Source organism: Salvia hispanica, chromosome 1 (genome assembly GCF_023119035.1).
Source record: "Salvia hispanica cultivar TCC Black 2014 chromosome 1, UniMelb_Shisp_WGS_1.0, whole genome shotgun sequence".
Taxonomy (NCBI): domain Eukaryota; kingdom Viridiplantae; phylum Streptophyta; class Magnoliopsida; order Lamiales; family Lamiaceae; genus Salvia; species Salvia hispanica.
The window spans coordinates 4,105,680-4,124,132 of record NC_062965.1 but is presented as its reverse complement, the minus strand read 5'-3'; the positions used below and the strand labels follow the sequence as shown (position 1 = coordinate 4,124,132).

At 36.4% G+C, this 18,453-nt stretch overlaps 2 protein-coding genes and 1 pseudogene across 2 annotated transcripts; 2 read left to right on the top strand and 1 right to left on the bottom strand.

The window, feature by feature from the left end:
- Positions 1 to 550: 550 nt before the first annotated feature.
- Positions 551 to 2,152, top strand: LOC125207203 (1-aminocyclopropane-1-carboxylate oxidase homolog 1-like). Its single transcript, XM_048106451.1, has 3 exons — positions 551 to 1,081; positions 1,327 to 1,648; positions 1,724 to 2,152. The coding sequence occupies exons 1-3, from the start codon at positions 564 to 566 to the stop codon at positions 1,973 to 1,975; spliced, it is 1,092 nt and encodes a 363-aa protein (XP_047962408.1). The 5' UTR covers positions 551 to 563; the 3' UTR covers positions 1,976 to 2,152.
- Positions 2,153 to 5,412: 3,260 nt separating this feature from the next.
- Positions 5,413 to 7,530, top strand: LOC125200001 (annotated as a pseudogene).
- A 5,070-nt stretch (positions 7,531 to 12,600) lies between these two features.
- On the bottom strand, positions 12,601 to 14,322 carry LOC125185240 (probable metal-nicotianamine transporter YSL6). The gene is made up of 2 exons (XM_048081749.1): positions 14,003 to 14,322; positions 12,601 to 13,595 (listed from the first exon to the last, which is right to left on the bottom strand). The coding sequence occupies exons 1-2, from the start codon at positions 14,320 to 14,322 to the stop codon at positions 12,629 to 12,631; spliced, it is 1,287 nt and encodes a 428-aa protein (XP_047937706.1). The 3' UTR covers positions 12,601 to 12,628.
- Between the last annotated feature and the right edge of the window lie 4,131 nt (positions 14,323 to 18,453).

Sequence of the window (18,453 nt, the reverse complement as noted above, 5' to 3'; positions counted from 1 at the left end):
GGCCAAGGGGTGGTTGGAGGTGTGCGACGATCCACTGGTTGCGAACAACCAGCGGGTCGTCAACATGTGGGCGAAGATCAGGGCTGCCTATAAGAACCACTGCCCGCACGGGAAGGACTTCAGCAACGAGGAGGTCCGGAAGGGGTGGGAGCGCATCAGGGCCGCAGTGGGCCGTTTTGCGAATTTGTACGCCAACGCCCTCCGTCAGCTCAAAAGGGTGTGACTGAGGACGCCCGGAGGATAGCGGAGTCAGTTCCCCTTGTCGGGGAGGAAGTATAAGGAGTTCACCTTTTGGCCTGGGAGTGCTTCTTGTTGGCCGAAGGGCTCCGTGAGAAGTTCCCGGCGGGGTGCGCCGCTAGGTGGCCGAAGAAGCAGCCGACTGAACTATTCCGGCGACTACAGCGGCAGCAACGGCGGATCCCACGACCTCCCCCGGGATGCTGAGGAACTAACTTTTTTTCGACTTGTCTTATTTGTCTTATTTTTCGTGCATTGAGGGAATATAAAATTCAAATCCTATCTCCTAGAGCCATAGGTATCATTGTATCAATTTCCAATCAAATATGGCGAGCTCAATCTACAACAGCAGGGAAACTGAATTAAAAGCCTTCGATGAAACCAAAACCGGCGTTAAAGGTTTAATCGATAGCGGCATAACTCAAGTTCCTAGAATCTTCATCGACCCCCAAATTGATCCACAACAGGCTCTGATCAGCTCAGTCAACGCGCAATTCGAGTTCCCATTGCTCGACCTAGAAGGCGTCGGCGATGATCCGATGAAGCGCAAGGCCATCGTCGACGCCATCCGCGAAGCTTCGAAAACGTGGGGATTCTTCCAAGTGATCAACCATGGGATTCCGGAGGCTGTATTGGAGGATATGATCGATGGAGTGCGCCATTTCTTCGGTCAAGACGATGAAGAGAGGAAGAAGTGGTATACGAGGGAGATGAAAAAATCAAGGGTTGCTTACAACAGCAATTTTGATTTGTATACAGCGCCGTCGGCTAATTGGAGAGACACTGTTTTCTGTAAAATGGCTCCGAATCTTCCTCAACCCGAGGAATTGCCCGCGGTTTGCAGGTAATATTTGGCCATTGATTTTCTATAATTGATTTAAATTGTTGAAAAATTAAGTGTTGTTTTCTAGTCTATGAATGATTTTAAGGTTCAAATCTAAAGTTTTGATGTGAATTTGAAACTACAGTAAAATAGGAGAGTATGAGATTTAATGAATTGGAAATTTCATGTCCCTTTTATTCTGTTTTCTTTGAATAGAAGAGTCTTATGGTAGAGATGAAAATAGTGAAGTGTGTGGATTTTTGCAGTGATATAATGATTGAATACACAAAACAAGTTATGAAGCTAGGAAGAAGTCTGTTTCAACTATTATCGGAGGCACTCGGTCTCAAGGCCGATCACCTCGTGGACATGAAATGCGCGGATGGGGTCGCTCTGTTGATGCATTACTACCCGGAATGCCCTCAGCCGGAGCTAACTCTAGGCGCGAGCAAGCACGCTGACAGCGACTTCCTAACGGTGCTTCTGCCCGACCAAGTACGAGGCCTGCAAGTGCTCTATCAGAACCAGTGGGTTGATGTTCCCTTCGTGCCGGGAGCTCTGGTGGTAAATATTGGTGATCTTCTCCAGGTAGTTAAGTTAACCATTTTTCCTTCTCCACAATGCTTATATGTAGAGTTATTTATATTGTGTTGGTTGCTGCAGCTTGTAACAAATGATAGGTTTGTTAGTGCTGAGCACAGAGTATTGGTGAATAGCTCGAGCTCGAGAGTTTCAGTCGCGTGTTTCTTCAGAAACGCCACTACTAGGTCCACGCAGCTGTACATGCCGATTGAAGAGCTCGTATCGGAAGATAAGCCGGCGAGGTATAGGGCAACTACTTTGGAAGAGTATATCACCCACGTACACTCCAAGGGGCTGGATGGAACTTCTGCTTTGCCACAGTTTCGTGTTTGAACTTGATGGTGTTGGAGAAGGTGGAAATGTGATGAAGATGAGTTAGAGTTCATGTTATTTAATGGTTTGGAAAGCAGAAATTAATCTTGGGCGAGGTGGTAGTAAACCATATTTAGAAGCAATATTTTAAAATAACTTTAGCATGTGCAATATTGATAATACTCTTGTTATTCTTGCTCTGCTTTCGCAATCAACCGAGCAATTTCATTCGAATCCATTTCTTCAATTGAGAATGCAAAAGAATATGTTTAGAAAGAAGAAGTATGAGTGAGGGTCAGTTTTGTTTGATGTAAAAAAAATGGTGATGAATAGGTATGTATAGATGATTCATGGATGGATTAGGAGTAAAAAAAATGAAAAAAAACAAAAAATTTAAAGAAGCGGTAATATTTGAAGAAGTGAATTTTTTCTTAAAAAAAATAATTTTCGAATTTTTTTTATTTAATTTAAAAAATATTAAATTTCAACGGTCCAAAAGGACGCCCACTCGCGGGGGGATCGCCCAGGCAGGCGTCTCGTCCCGATGCATCATTGCGCAGTGATCGCCCAGGCAGGTGTCTCGTCCTGGCGAATAACCTGCAATGCCATTCCGACGGGACAAGACAACCTGTCTGATCGGGCAGTGTTGCTGTTGCTCTTAGGGTCAATCTTAACACCCTTAACTTTGACAAAAATCAGGTGCTCGGCGAAAGGAACTCTAGTGGTCTTTGAATTCTATGTCAACATGGGTGAAGATCCCACTGCCACCAAATCCCAAAAGCTTGGGCTTTCTAGCATAAGGTAGCCGATATTGAAACCCTTTCTTGTCCTACATCAACAAATTGATGATCCAGACTCCTCTATATATGAGTGAATAACCGAGCTTATAAAGCCTTTCAAACGGGCTAGTGACTCATTCATAACAGTAGATAGGCACAACATTGTGTGCCCAAAAAGGCACAAGACGACTCGTACATATTCTTCGAGAGGGCTAAGAGCATTAGCCATGGTTGGGCCCTGCCATAGGGCCCTCCCATTCCACATCAGCATTTGTCCAAGGGCCTATCTCCCTGCAATGGAAGGGCGCTCTCATAGGGCCCTTCCATTCCATTTCATTTACACATCATCACCATTTTATTTTAATTTTTTAGCACTTCTATATCTAAAATAGTATCAAAATAAATAAATAAGAACAAAAATATTACTCCCTTCGTCCCCGATTAAGAGTCACACTTTTTCATTTTATCGGCCCCAATTAAGAGTCACACTTCATTTTTACCATAAATAGTAAGTAGGTCCCACATTTTACTAACTCAATTCACTCACATTTTATTATAAAACCAATATAAAAAAATGGGTGTCCCACATTCCACTAACTTTTTCAACCAACTTTTCTTTACATTTCTTAAAACCCGTATCCGGTCAAAGTGTGACTCTTAATCGGGGACAGAGGGAGTAATATGCAAGTCTTCGTTGTATTACAAAATTGAAAAATAGAATACAACGAGAAGCAAATTTTACACAAAACTAAAAATAAAAATAAAGCATCAGTGCCTATCCCTCTGTCCCCAAATTTCTTCAATCATATCGTGTTATAGACGATTGTGAAGAATGGGAGGTTGTATTTATAGTGGATGAAATGGAACAAAAAACAAAATCAAAAATATCGAAAAAAAATAATTAGGTGAGAGGGCCGACCGGCAGCCCTTCCTCCACAATGGAGGGCAGATCGGAGGGCCCTTCTCATCGGCTAGGGCCGATATATCAGCCATATTGGGGAGAGAGGGAGGGGGCGCACGGCTGCCCTTTTCCACTATGGTGCGGCGATGGAGGCCGATGGGGAAGGCCCTCCCATCGGCCCTCCATTGCTCATGCTCTAACCCTGCAGTCCGCAAATTCCGTTCCATCTACAACCACATGGACGACGTAGGATCTGGCTTCGTCGGATAGAAGCGATCAAAAAGCACTTCCGAGTTCCGACAGTCAGGGCAGACCTATATAGGGGTACGGGGGTTCCTTGGAAACCCCACCCATTTTGCTATTTCTATATTATGAATAATGAGAAAACATTTTTCAAGTATTTAGTTAGCGCAATTGGTTTGTGATTTGGTCATGTAAGCACTAGATTGTGTGTTTGAATCTCCTTGTTGGCATTTCTTTATTTCTTTTTTTTTTAATTGTGAGCAATGTTTTATTTCTTTATTTTTAATAGTGAGCATTTCACCAATTTTTTATTACTTTCTTTTTAATTGTGAACAATTTTTTCACCTAGACATCCAAATCAAAAAATATAGGCTGGAATAAAAAAAGGTAAAAGCATAATAGAAATCAAATAAAAATACTCACTCCATGTCTCATTTCGAAAATAGAAACTTTCTTTCATGCTTTATCCACTTTTTCACATTTTCTCTCTTATTTTATTACTTTTCATCTTCTACTTTATCTTCTTTTTCTCTCATCTCTCTTACTTTCGTCTAGATGAGACTATTTTTTTCATGGACGGAGGGAATATAAAATGCATCGGAGAAGAGAAAATGTAACTGATAAATACGAAGCAACACATAAGAGGGGAAAAATGCATCTCAAACTATTCATCTCTCTCGCAGCTTCGTAATGTCTCGGGTTATTTCTATAATCGTCGACACTAAAATTTATGCAACTATCGTTAATGTAATTTGGACCCCCAGTATAAAAATTCTGCGTCCACCACTGCCGACAGTCCAAGCAAGGACGCGACTGCGAGCAAGGGAAAGACGACAACTACACCTTTCGTATAGAAGAGGACCCATCTCCAATCATTCGTCAGCTGCGAAGCATCAACATCTCCATTTATCCCATGCGCTCATACTTCATCCACGATTTCACCAATGTCTTATCATCTCTGTCTTATCACAATGCTACTACCACAACTTCCTTCTTCACCTAAATAAAATTCAAATCCTATCCCCATAGATGTATCAATTTCCAATCAAATATGGCAAGCTAAATCTGCAACACCAGGAAAACTCAAGTAAAATCCTTCGATGATGTATTTATATATTTAATTAGGAATGTGATCGGATGCAAACTCTAAATATCGTACAAATTCCAAACTTTGATCTGGACCGTTAGAAAATATCAACAGATGACAAAATAGTAGTAATAGAAAATGTCAACACAATGTCAATACAATATCAATACAACATCAACAGTTGACACTATGTTGACATTTCTTTTGCTACTATTTTGTTTTTTGTTTACATTTTCTAACGGTCCATATCAAAGTTTGGAATTTGTATAATATTTAGAGTTAATATTTGATCACATTCCTTTAGTTATATGTATTTGCAACAGCGAAACGGTTCGACCAGTGGTTCAACCGGTCGCACGGATTGAACCCTGAACCAGTAGCCTCGCTGGTTCACTCGCCTATCCAGTTTTTAAGATCAGCAACCATTTTACTATAATTATCCATTGCTCATAACCACATAATCACCTCTTATCTTCACTACACACACCCGCAATCATAGTACTATAAAATTCAAATCCTATCCCCCATAGCCATAGGTATCAATTTCCAATCAAACATGGCGAGCTCAATCTACAACACCAGGGAAACTCAAGTAAAAGCCTTCGACGATGCCAAAACCGGCGTTCAAGGCTTAGTCCAAAGCGGCATAACACAAGTTCCTAAATTCTTCATAAACCCCCAAATTGATTCACAACAAACACCGATCAGCTCAGGCAGCGCGCAATTGGAGTTCCCATTGCTCGACCTAGAAGGCGTCGGCGACGATCCGATCAAGCGCAATGCCGTCGTCAACGCTGCTCGCGAAGCTCTGGAGTCGTGGGGATTCTTCCAAGTGATCAACCATGGGATTCCGGAGGCTGTATTGGAGGAAATGATCGACGGAGCGCGGCGTTTCTTCGCGCAAGATGTTGAAGAGAGGAAGAAGTGGTACACGAGGGATCCGAAGGCGAGGGTTGTTTACAACAGCAACTTTGATCTGTATATCGCGGCGTCGGCTAATTGGAGAGACACGGTGGAATGTGAAATGGCGCCGGATCTTCCTCAACCCGAGGAATTGCCCGCGGTTTGCAGGTATTTTGGCCATTCATTGTTGCAGAGTTTCTAGATTTGGTTTAATTTGTTGGACATGATGATGAAATTCTGTCATAGATGATATGCATGATTTTTATTTTTTGAGGACAAAATTTGTATTTCTGTAAACTTTATATATTTAGTTTCATGAACCTCGCCTTTATAGAAACTAATTTTCATGAAAAATTCACTACACATACAAAGTCAATGATTTTTACGTCTCATCGTATGTGTATTATGTGTGTGCACCATTCATTTAAATTCACTTTATTTTACCAACCAAAATATTTGTGATTGATTAAGATTTCAATTCCAATTCAAGGTTACCAAACATAGTCTTAAGTAACCAAGTAAAATTATTTAATTTATATGGTTGACTTAAGTAACCGAATAAAGTTATATTTTAATTCAATTTTTTATTTGGTATGTTAAAATATTAACTAAAAGTAAACATTGAATTTTACTAACTGATTTAGTTTTTTTATTTTTATGCATCGTGCTATCTCTCTAAATCATTATTTTAAAAATATATTTTGAGTTATTTGTATGAGTATTTGTGTTGTATGAGCAATGTTCTATTCGTGTGTGTATAGTGCATTTATGTGTTTGTTGTGTGCGGTGTGTGTTTGAGATGTGCTCAATTTTACAACTATCTGAAATTAAAAATATCTACTTTGGTTATATAACTCTAATTTGAACAGGGCTTTATGGCATAAATGAAAATAGTGAAGTGAGATAATGCATATTTGAGGGGAAGTATAATACAATAAAACCATATATGATCATGCATTTTGTTTAATAGTTGTGTGTTGATTTCTGCAGTGATATAATGATTGAATACACAAAGCAAGTTATGAAGCTAGGAAGAAGTTTGTTTCAAATATTATCCGAGGCACTCGGTCTCAAGGCCAATCACCTCGTAGACATGAAATGCGCGGATGGGTTAGGTATGTTGTTGTATTACTACCCGGAATGCCCTCAACCGGAGCTAACTCTAGGTGTGAGCAAGCACGCTGACAGCGACTTCCTAACGGTGCTGCTGACCGACCAAGTACGAGGCCTGCAAGTCCTTTATCAGAACCAGTGGTTGATGTGCCCTTTGTAAAAGGAGCTCTGGTGGTAAATATTGGTGATCTTCTTCAGGTAGTTAAGTTAACCATATTTTTTTATCTATACATTGTATGTATAACTTGATGTTATTTATATTTTGTTGGTTGTTGCAGCTTGTAACAAATGACAGGTTTGTTAGTGCTGAGCACAGAGTGGTAGTGAATAGCTCGTGCTCGAGAGTTTCGGTCGCGTGTTTCTTAAGAAACAATGCTATTCGGTCCACGGAGCTCTACATGCCGATTGAAGAGCTGGTGTCTGAAGATAATCCACCTAGATATAGAGCAACTACTCTAGAGGAGTATGTTACCTACTACAACTCCAAGGGACTGGATGGAACTTCTACTTTGTCACATTTTCTTCTTTGAACTTGATTTATTGTATAAGTGACTCTTAAGTGTTGTTCAGTTGCTATGATATATTATCAAAAGATGACTATGACTCATTATCATATAATTATGGGATTCAATTTTATGCATCAATCATAATACGTGTTCAATAATGAGATACAATAATCTTTCAAATCGAATGGATCCTTAGTTGTTGCAACTTGATTGAGGTCTTTTCTTCTTTAGTCTTGACATTGATAGGCTGCCACTGAGAATATATGATTCAAAATAAAACATAATATTGGGAAAAAAAACTCTCTCGTCCCATAAAAATATTTTCAATTGATATGACACGTGAATTAAGACAAAATTGATAAAATAAAAGAAAGAAGGAGAAGCGTAGTTTAGTGGATAATGAAACACATTATTAATATTAGTGTTTAATGGTGGTAAAAGTTGAAAATAAGTTGATTTATAATAGTAATATATTGTGATAACTTTCCAAAAATGGAATGCACATATTTTTGTGATGAATGAAAATGGAAAGTGCACATATTTTTATGGGACGGATGGAGTATACAATAAAATTTCACAATCTCTATGTTCTGCATTAATGGAGTCATTTTGTCATTTTAGTACATTCTATTACAGTGGAGTCACTTCATTTTCTAGTAAAAGTTAACACATTTCTTTTCTTTGAAACTTTTGAAAAATATGTTTAAACCAATCCTTTATATCTCTCTACTAAAAAAATGTAAATCACACTTTTAACAAAATAATGAATCGATAACTCATAATAATGAATCGATAACTCAATGCCTTTATGGCACAATAGTAGGACATGAGAGATCATAAAATTAAAAATTAAAAATTATAAAATTTGACATGGAGGTTACAAAAATTGTTGAATGCACAAAATCCTATTTAAATATCTAAATTCCTAAGAGTTGCTTATAAATATTAAAATTCATGGGCATGTATTAGTTATTCCACTATTTGGACGTTACTTCTTAGAGAAATAAATTCTCATCATTGGAGAAATAAATTCCCCTCACCATAACCATCCAAATATATGTGATTATGATTATAACCAATTATCGAATTTAATAGTTTTTGTTTATTACATTTATATCCTTTGCACAAAATAGTTATTCAAAACTTGCCTTTTATATATGTACATGAATTTATTAATTCATCATAAGTGATTAAATTATTATTTTTTGTGGCATCACTTAATATAATTATAGCACCAGTGACAATATATCTCTTCATCGTTGTCCAAATAATCGTGTTTGTCTTGATTCCATTTTGAATATGTTTAATATTAGAGTGAACATCTTTTTTGGTCCACGAACTTTGTCAAAATATCATTTTAGGTCCGTGAACTTTGAAAATATCATTTGAGGTCCATCAACTATGAGTTAATATCATTTGAACTACTTTTTTACTATTTCCAAGTTTTCCGGATGGAAATACCCTCAATACCTTAAAGGGTATATATTTTTAATAAATTTATCAAATACTCATATTTTTATAAATATCTTTACAATATATTTTTGACGAATTTTCTAAATATAATTTGACCTTCAATATTATCACTTAATTTTGTGACATGTAAGTCAAATTGCTTCTTTAATTTTTTATATTAAAGAATTTTAAAATTGAATAAAGAACTTTTCTTTAATAATAAAAAATTGAATAAGGATCTTTTCTTGCATGTCACAAAATTAAGTGATAATATTGAAAGTTAAATTATATTTAGAAAATTCATCAAAAATATATAGTAAAAATATTTATAAAAAATATGAGTATATGATAAGTTTATTAAAAATAGAGAATAATACTATTTTAGTCCTTAACATATGGCCGATTTATGATTTTGGTCCAGGACATTTACTTTTCAAAAAATAAGTCCAAAACAAATGAAAATTGGTATCGTTTGCATCCATTTTTGACGAAACTGTTAATTCTCGACGGTCAACCGTCAATTAGCGAAAATTTGACCCGATTAGACTTAATATGAGATTATTAGTTGGTTAATATTATTTTAATTATTTTGCTAAATAATTTAATTTTTTTAATATTTTGAATATGAATAATCAAACTCCAATTTTCACTAAATATAGACTTGAAATCTCAAACGACAATCTCTTTCTTTTCTTTCTTCTCTCTCGTCACTCTCTAAGAAGAACCCTAGTTCCGATTCCGACCAAAGCCGCCCGATTCCGACCGATTGACGGTTGGTTGCGTCGGGATTTGTGGGTTCTGACCCTAGCTCTGACGCGGATGTCCATTCTTCTTCGAAAATGAACTCTACTTCTTCAGACGGTGACCGTTGAGCTTCCCCAGAAAGCGACCTCGATTTTGAGAGGACGAAGAAGGCCCGATATCCCCGTCATTTTCACTTGAAGCCGCCGCTCCATCTACTTCATCCTACTGGTGATGGTGATGATGGGGGCCTGGTGATGGTGATGATGAGAGAACTGACGATGGTGAGGACGAGGGAGCTGGTGAGGGGAGGGTGAGGGAGCTGGAGTAGGTGAGGGTGAGGGAATTGGTGGAGATGATTGGTTAGTACAGAGTTCATCCAATGAGTACGAGATGGAGAGTGAGGAAGAATCTGAGGAAGAGAGGCTTGTGGCTGTGAAAGGCAAGGGGAATGTAACATATGTAAGTATGTAACTGTGGTTGTTGGGTATTGATGGTTGTTTGGGTTTTGATGGTTTTTGGGAGTTGATGGTGGTTAGGTTGATACATTGCCTTATGACAATAATTTTTTGTGGATGTAACATGTAACTATGGTTTTTAGCGTATATCAGGTGTAAATGGCTTATGATAATAGAACTTTGTTGTTTTTGATGCAGTACCTTATGCCTATGTCTTTTTGATCGTTTATATGATCAGGACCAATACGAAGTAAAAAATGAATATGAAGAACCACTTTGTATTTTATTTTGTTGTCCATTTATTGGTTTAATTTGATGTCAATTTATTGACATAGTCGACGAAGAAACAATCACATACGAAGAAGCAATCCCATAACATGAAACCAACATCACTTACAAAATTTTGTATCTGTAACTCTGCAATTGGTGTGCGTAAATGTTTAGGACCAAATGGAAGTAAAAAATTTATATGAAGGACTACTATGTCTTAATTATACTTTAGGATTGTCCAATTAGGACTTTCTGGAGATTTTTCTAAGAAGATTATGAACGATTCACTGCAAAATTCAAATTACAAACAACAGTGTTACAACAACAACAAATTCAAATTACTTATCTATTTCAAAATTCAAATAGGATTCACAAACTCTACATCAAATTACTTGAATATACACATAACTGTTGCAACAACAACAAAACAAAGAACAAAGCTCAAAACATTCATTAATTTTTGGATTTTTTTCTTATTTTCGGTCAAATGCAAAGCTAGCTCCTCAAAATCGGCACCACCGACTGAGGATGACGAAGAAGAGGCCCAAGCTTCGACATCACGATTTGGCTCGCACTACTTGAAGAAATCACATTCCTTCCTCTCACATATGAAGTAAAGCTTCTCCCTCGACGGTTTGCCTTGTCCGGTGACAATACAGAGCGTCGCCGTCTTCTTACAATAGCAGAGAGCGTAGCTAAATCGGAAGTCTCCGAAGTCACGGATGCAGTCGCGGTCCTTGTCGACGTCGACGGAGTTCCGGCTACACGTCAAAGGGCCCATGTTCGAAGGTGTTTGGTTGTTGCAGAGATGGAGAAAAAGAATTAGGGTTCTTGGGGCAGAAGAAGAAGAATGAGCGGGACAAAAGGGGGGGATTTGAATGAAATGAGTGTTGGATTTTGTGTTTAATATTAGAGTATTTTCACTACTTTCATTTAGGATTTAAAAATGTCAAAGTCGAAAAAAAAATTCAATTACCTAGAGTAATTAAAATAAGCTAATCGGGTCAAATTTTCGCTAATTGACGGTTGACCGTCGAGAATTGACGGTGCCATCAAAAAAGGATGCAAACAATATCATTTTTCATTTGTTTTGGATTTACTTTTTTTAAAGTAAATATTCTGGACCAAAATCATAGCCATATGTAAAGGACCAAAAGAGGATTATACTCTTAAAAATATATACTCTTAAAATATTGAGGGTATTTTCGGACAGAAAAATCTGGAAATAGTATAAAAGTATTTCAATTGATATTAATCCATAGTTGGCAGACCTCAAATGATATTTTCAAAGTTCACAGACCAGACCTAAAATGATATTTTGGCAAAGTTCGTGGACTAAAAAAGATGTTCCCTCTTAATTTTATGTCTTTAGATCTAAAAATGAATTGAGGAGTATATAATTATTGATTTGTTATTATAGTATATTTTTATATTTTAAAATCTTATATAATTATATTATTTTTGTAATTATATTATTTTAATTAATCAATTAAAAATTTAAAATCGTACGATGAAAAAATATTCATTCGTGCATCGCATATGGGTTAACACTTGTTAATATAAATTACAACTCAACCATTAGCAAAGAATTTTAAACTAGTAAAAATTAATTTATTGTAAGAAATCAGGCCATATATTATGTGCAAACAACATTAATGAATAAATGTAGAGATATTTTAAATAAAATATAATTAAATATAAACAGCATGAATAAAATTCTTCGAGGAGTTTTAGTAAGGGAGACACTGCAAGTAGAAATGGTAAACAAATTGGCTAGATTAAATCCAACCAAAGCTTTCTCACATTTTTACCAAGAAATAAAATAGCAATAAATACAAAAACAGCAGAGTTCTCAAGATTTGTGATGGATGCAACTAAAGGTGGGCAAGAGGGGGTTCACGGATCAATGAGAAAGAAAATTCCAAAGATTTTGACTCAATTTCTTTAGCTACATTTATCATTTATGTCCCTTTCACCCCTAGCTTCAATAATCCATTCTTTACTATTCAAATATCTCAAGTAACTATCCAACTTCTGTTCTGCATGTGGACATTACAGTAACTGCATATATTAATTAAAATGCAGACAAATGTGATAGGATCATTCTTAATTCCTTAATATCATGGAAATTAAATTGCAGAAACAAATGTTGCAAGGGAAATAGCTAAAATTTGCAGGTAAAGGAACAAATTAGGATTTGAAACAAACACAGCTTACTTGTTCAGCTATTTCCAGAAGGCTTGAAGTCCATGCAGATGGGTGGATCAAGCTTGAAGATTGAGAATATAGCAGAAGCGATTGTCCATATCCCATCACCACAGATTAAGCCAGAGGCAACGGCGCCTGCATAATCCTCAGCATCCTTTCTATTTATGCGCTCCCATATGAATAATATAACAGTACCAATAAACATGTCGATTGCAAAGTAAGCTCCTATGTAAAATGGCACTGCCATTGCAATCGGGATGGGAATGTACTGGGAAATGTTTTTCGGGGTTAGATCTCTCAAAAGGTTTATAGCCAGGGCAGCCACAAAGAAGGCAGTACACATGGCTAGACAATGCTGAGGAAGTTCAGAGAATCCCTCAACCCCCAAAATGGCCATTTCCCTGTAAATAACAGCATATGGTGCTTTGTACGTACTATCAGGCGATCCAATGTCAAAGGCAGTCCAATACATCCAAAATGTGAGAGGAGCAATCACACAGCCCATAGCTGTTCCTACTATTTGGCTCACAAACATAGACTTAGCTGACGACTTTGTAAGATAACCAGTTTTAAAATCTTGCATTAAATCAGCAGCTGTGGAGACAATGGACATCATAACCCCACAAGCTGCCAAACCAGCCAAAACCCCACCATTGCTCCCCACTATTGAGGCAATAATGAAAAGACCAATTTTTCCGTATGTGGAAGCCAGGCTCCAGTCTGTTAGTCCGGTACCATATGAGTTGCAGAAGGCAAGGGCTGGGGCAATTATGTATGAACAAAGGACTAAATACCACTTCAGAGGTGGAAAGATCAGTGGCATTGTAGACATAGATACTGCCACCAAACAAACATATCCAGCAGCAGCAACCCAAAGTGGTATTTTGTCTCTAAGGAAAATTTCATCACGTTTCTTTTCTTCCAATAGCAGCTTGGAAGTGTTGCTATCTGTCAATTTCAAAGTAACAGAAACAGCATAAGAGGAGGGAATGGAACATCAACATTTCTCTTTGCAGTTAGATGTGAGTCATGTAACCATTACCATGAAACTCTCATTGATCTAAGTATGCACATATGCAGCATAAAAGACCTATGAAATAATAATAGTATAAACATCCTTAAGAGAATGTTGTTTTCCTTTCCTCCATTTTCACTTGTTTCTTGTCCTAACAAGATTCAGAGTTAAGGGAAAACTACGGGTTAATGAGAAGATTTATCTAGTGAGCTTGAATGACTTTGTGTATCAGTATGAATCACGATTGCCGCACCTTGAGGGATTTGGTATTTCAGAGGGAGGGAAGCAAAAGAATTTGTGCACAACACATGCAGATCCATCAATAAACAACATAAACAAGTAGTAAGATCAAATTTGGATAAATAAGTCTACCTATAACAAGCCACGACGCAAGTTTGAATAACGGTGTTCTCTTGGCGGGTGAATGGCTTGGACGAGAATCCCAATTTGGTCCACGATTTGATGGAGAAGAAGCCGAGCAAACCGGCGGCGATGTTAAACGACGGGACGATCCCGACCGTCAGACTGAGATTGTGCATGATTATGCAGAAGAGAGCGCCCAAGACGGCGCTCACTACCAGCCCTCTGATCGTAATCTGCTCCTTCCAGTCGAGAATCGGCTCCTCCAAATCGACCTCATCCTGCTGTAGCAGAGACTCCGACATCTCGGCCGCCGCCACCGCTGTTCCCATTGACCCGGATGTGAAGATGTAGGGTTTGGTAATTGAGAAATAGAGTTAAGTGCAGTTTGGTTTCTCGTTTCCTTACGCTGAGGCCTGTGATACGGCCCAATCGTGACCGATATCACACCCCTCCGATCACAACTCAACAATCAACAACCACACAATTAATCAAATGAACCACGAAAACAGAGAACTTCACAATAGGAGCTATATTGCGATGAATCGAAGATGAATTACAATAAACGACAAAGAGGAACGATCATGCGAAATAACAATGCGATGGATCCACGGCCCAATGCACACACACATTCACACTATCAACATGCATTACAAAGGTGGTGGTCCTTCTATTTATCCTCCTACTCTTCACGTGCTCTGCGTTGCCCTCCAACTCTGCATGCCACGTCACTCTGCACTATTCAACTCTTTTTAGCCCAAAATGAATTCTCACAAAAATCGTTGGGCTAGAATGAGTTCTTTGCCCCTACCACAAAATGGTTCCCCTTGAGAATGATTGGGGATATTTTCGTCATTTCCATTAAGAAATGATCCCTCCTTTCCAAATCTTAGGCAAGTCACACACTAATGAACATCATATTCAACTCCATGATGGTGGGCCATACCTTCCCCAAATCTCATTCTAGATAATGAGGGAAAAGATAGTTATAAAGTGTGTTGGTGAATTATTAGGTCTAAAATTAGAATGACGGGTAGGGTTAGTATCTAATTAAAATTTTCTATATATAGAATTGGTCTAATTTTGGTCGGCGGTCTAAAATGATCAAATTAATCTATTTTTTTTATCGCCAGAGGTACGTATACTTTTTTTTGTCATAAAAAGCCATAAAAATTAGCTCTTTTCACTTTATGAGTGAGAGAACCCGATCACCCGATCATAGAGTACAACGCAATAGTTGGGCCAAGAAGCCCTATAGCAGAAACTGATCATACAGGACTTGGGCCAGTGATAAAATGGAACGTTTGGCATCATTTTTCAATAATATTGGTCAAGTGAGCCAGTCCCTGCCCAATCTAAGCTTTTTATACACCCTTCGTCCCTCTGGGAAATAATTTAGTTGGTTTTTTTTGTTCGATTATTCTCGTGTAATAATTTAGGTTGAGAAAAGGAAAATAAAATAAAATAATGTAGTGAAGTGTCACTCTCGAAGGCAGCTATGATTCGGTAATAATGGTCGAGGCCCCATTCTATCTATGTATGTACCAAACAACTTGTAATGTGTGGGACTTCTCTCCATACTTTCCACAACAAAATCCCAATTGTTATCCACTATTTAATGTTTGTTTAAGGTTGTTTATGGCTTAAATCACGAGTCAATATTTAGTTTGAAATTAGTCCTTAGTCCTATGGGTTTTTTTAGTTTTTTATTTGATGCTGATTTTATATTCCATACAATTCTTTTTTATAGATATCGCTTTTATGTTTGGATAGCCAATACTTAATACATGGATGCAAAAGATTCGTTTTTAGTACATTACCTAGTAATTATTTTGAATGTGATATACATGAGCTTTTCATTATTTTTTAAGTTGTGACCAGATCACTTTTTTTTGGTAGATAATTAAATATGAATTAATAACGGATGATGATATGTGGTAGTACCCACAAAAATAGATAAAAATACGTAAATAACGAGGATTTTAATGTACGATTAGTAAAGTAAAAGAGATGGAGGAAAAAAGTGGGTGGAAATAATGTTAGTAAATGATGTGTATGGTTAATAAAAATTGTCTATTTTTATAGACAGAGATATTAGAAAGTAATATAAATATACAAAATAATAATTTTTGAAGGACATTTGAGTAAATAAATTGTTTATATTTAAGATCAATTAATTTGCCAATCTAGCTAGCACACGTGATTACTAATGATAAATTATTATTACAGATAAGAAAATCGTCAAACTATGTAAACTATATGTCTATTTTCATTTGAAAAATTGTAGTAGTTGATTAAGTTGTACAGAGGAGTTATATAGTGCTTACCCATAACTTAATTGCTAATTATAACTAAATAATAACTATTAGATTAATAAAGTCATAAGATTAATTCCAAAAAATATTAATAGAGGTATTAATATCAATTAACTATATATTTAGTTATAACTAACTTTTGAAAGAAATCCTAAAACTTTAAATTTATATATCATATATCAAATTAAAGATAATTTCGTAAGGATTCCCACAAGTGTTTTAAAATTTAGTAATTTGGATTTGCTGACTTTTCATCTGTGTATCATTCAATCATTTTAGCCGTTAGTTTCTTCCATTGTTAAAATAATAGTAGTAGTAATATTTCATCTCCCATTCCATTTTTTCCCCTATTGACTGCCGGCTGTTCTTCTAGATTTTTCCCCCTAATTGGTAAATTCATTCTATTTGATTAATTACAAAACAAATGGAGCCCAATAATCGAAATATGAATTTTTATATGAAAAATTCTTGAAAATGAGTAAATACAAAATCGTAACAAAAAATGACAAAATCGTGGCCAATGGTGGATGATTGATTTAGATGGTAACCAATAATTCAAAGAATAAACATAGGAAGAAAACAATTAAACATCGAGTAGATTGAGAAATTTTCGACATATGTTCCACCCTCAGATTTTTCTATTTTTCCATAAAAAAACTACAAATTGATGATACGAGTAAAGAAGATTTACCTAACTGTTAACAAGCCAAATAGATAAACATTGAATTCTAACTATTCTTAAGTACCATATAAACGTACGAATTAGAAAACATGATGAATTTATTAATTATGATAAAAATATGAATTCCAAAAAATAAAATTTTCACCAACATGGCTTCGAACCCAAGGGTTACGCAATGCCACCGGCGGATCTACACCAGGACAAGGGGGTACCCCCAAAATATTGAAATAATACTATATATTATTATACGTCCCCCACAAAAACAACTTGAACTTTGTGGCCCAGTGGTAGAATGGTCGGCATAACGCCTTACATCCTTTTGAAAGATACAAGTTCAACACCTACAGAGAGCATTTTTAAATACACCTTAATACCTTTTCAATAATATGTCTTCTTTAATTGTACAAGTGTATTTTACGGTTATATTTTTCTGTTCTCTTTAATACCACTATTCCACTAATCTTTGTTTTATGAATCTATTAGTTATACATTTCAAAAACATAATTCCTTCAATGTTTTCTTATAAAACATTTCATTTTCTACTCATATATTAAAAAAATTTCTATATTTTCTCTGATTCTTCTATAAAATATCTTAATTTTTATAATTTCTAATGCATTCAAGTTTTCTTGTAAAGTACTCCATTTTTTTTTTATCATATCTCAATAATTTTGTAAAGTATTTTAATTCTCTTCTAGTGCATTTGGTATTTCCATCTTTTGTGTTTCTAATAAATATATTAATTTTTTTTAAACAACTAAATTTTTTCTTAAATAATTGAAAAGATGATTTATCATTAAAAGTAAAATATTGTGCAAAAATATATAAATTATCCTTAATATATAATCTAATACCTTCCATTTTAGAAAATCGAAGTTATTCAAGTAATAACACTATAAAATAGTAATTCATTTTTATATACTCCTACAAAAATAATTTACTAGAAAGTAGTAATTCATTTTTATATACACAAGTCATTCAGTAGTTGTACTAGAAAATATTTTTTTTATATATATAATGAAGTTTCTTAACGAAAAAATGATAACATATTAAAGTGAAGATAAAAGACCGATTTAAAAGCTCGAAGTCGGTATAATTATTTTTCGTACCCCCGAATCAAAAAACCTGGATCCGCCACTGCGCAATGCATTACTGACGAAGCAGATCTCCAATGATTTGCCCCCACTCGGAGTTCCTGTTCAACGAAGCATCGCCGCTGAGCGCCGCCCAATATGCCGCCTTCTCGAAGCTCGCCGATCAGAGCTCGCCTACGTCGTATCTCCCCGAGTTCTGCGCAAAGGCGTTTTGTTTCCCCGATTCGGCGCACCGCGACACTGCCAATAACAAAAACTACGCCACGGAGGATCGCGTAAGGAGGGACGATAACAGAAACTACACCGCGAAGGATCGCGTAAGGAGAGACAATAACAAAAACTACGCCACTGATGAGAACGTGGTTGCATCAA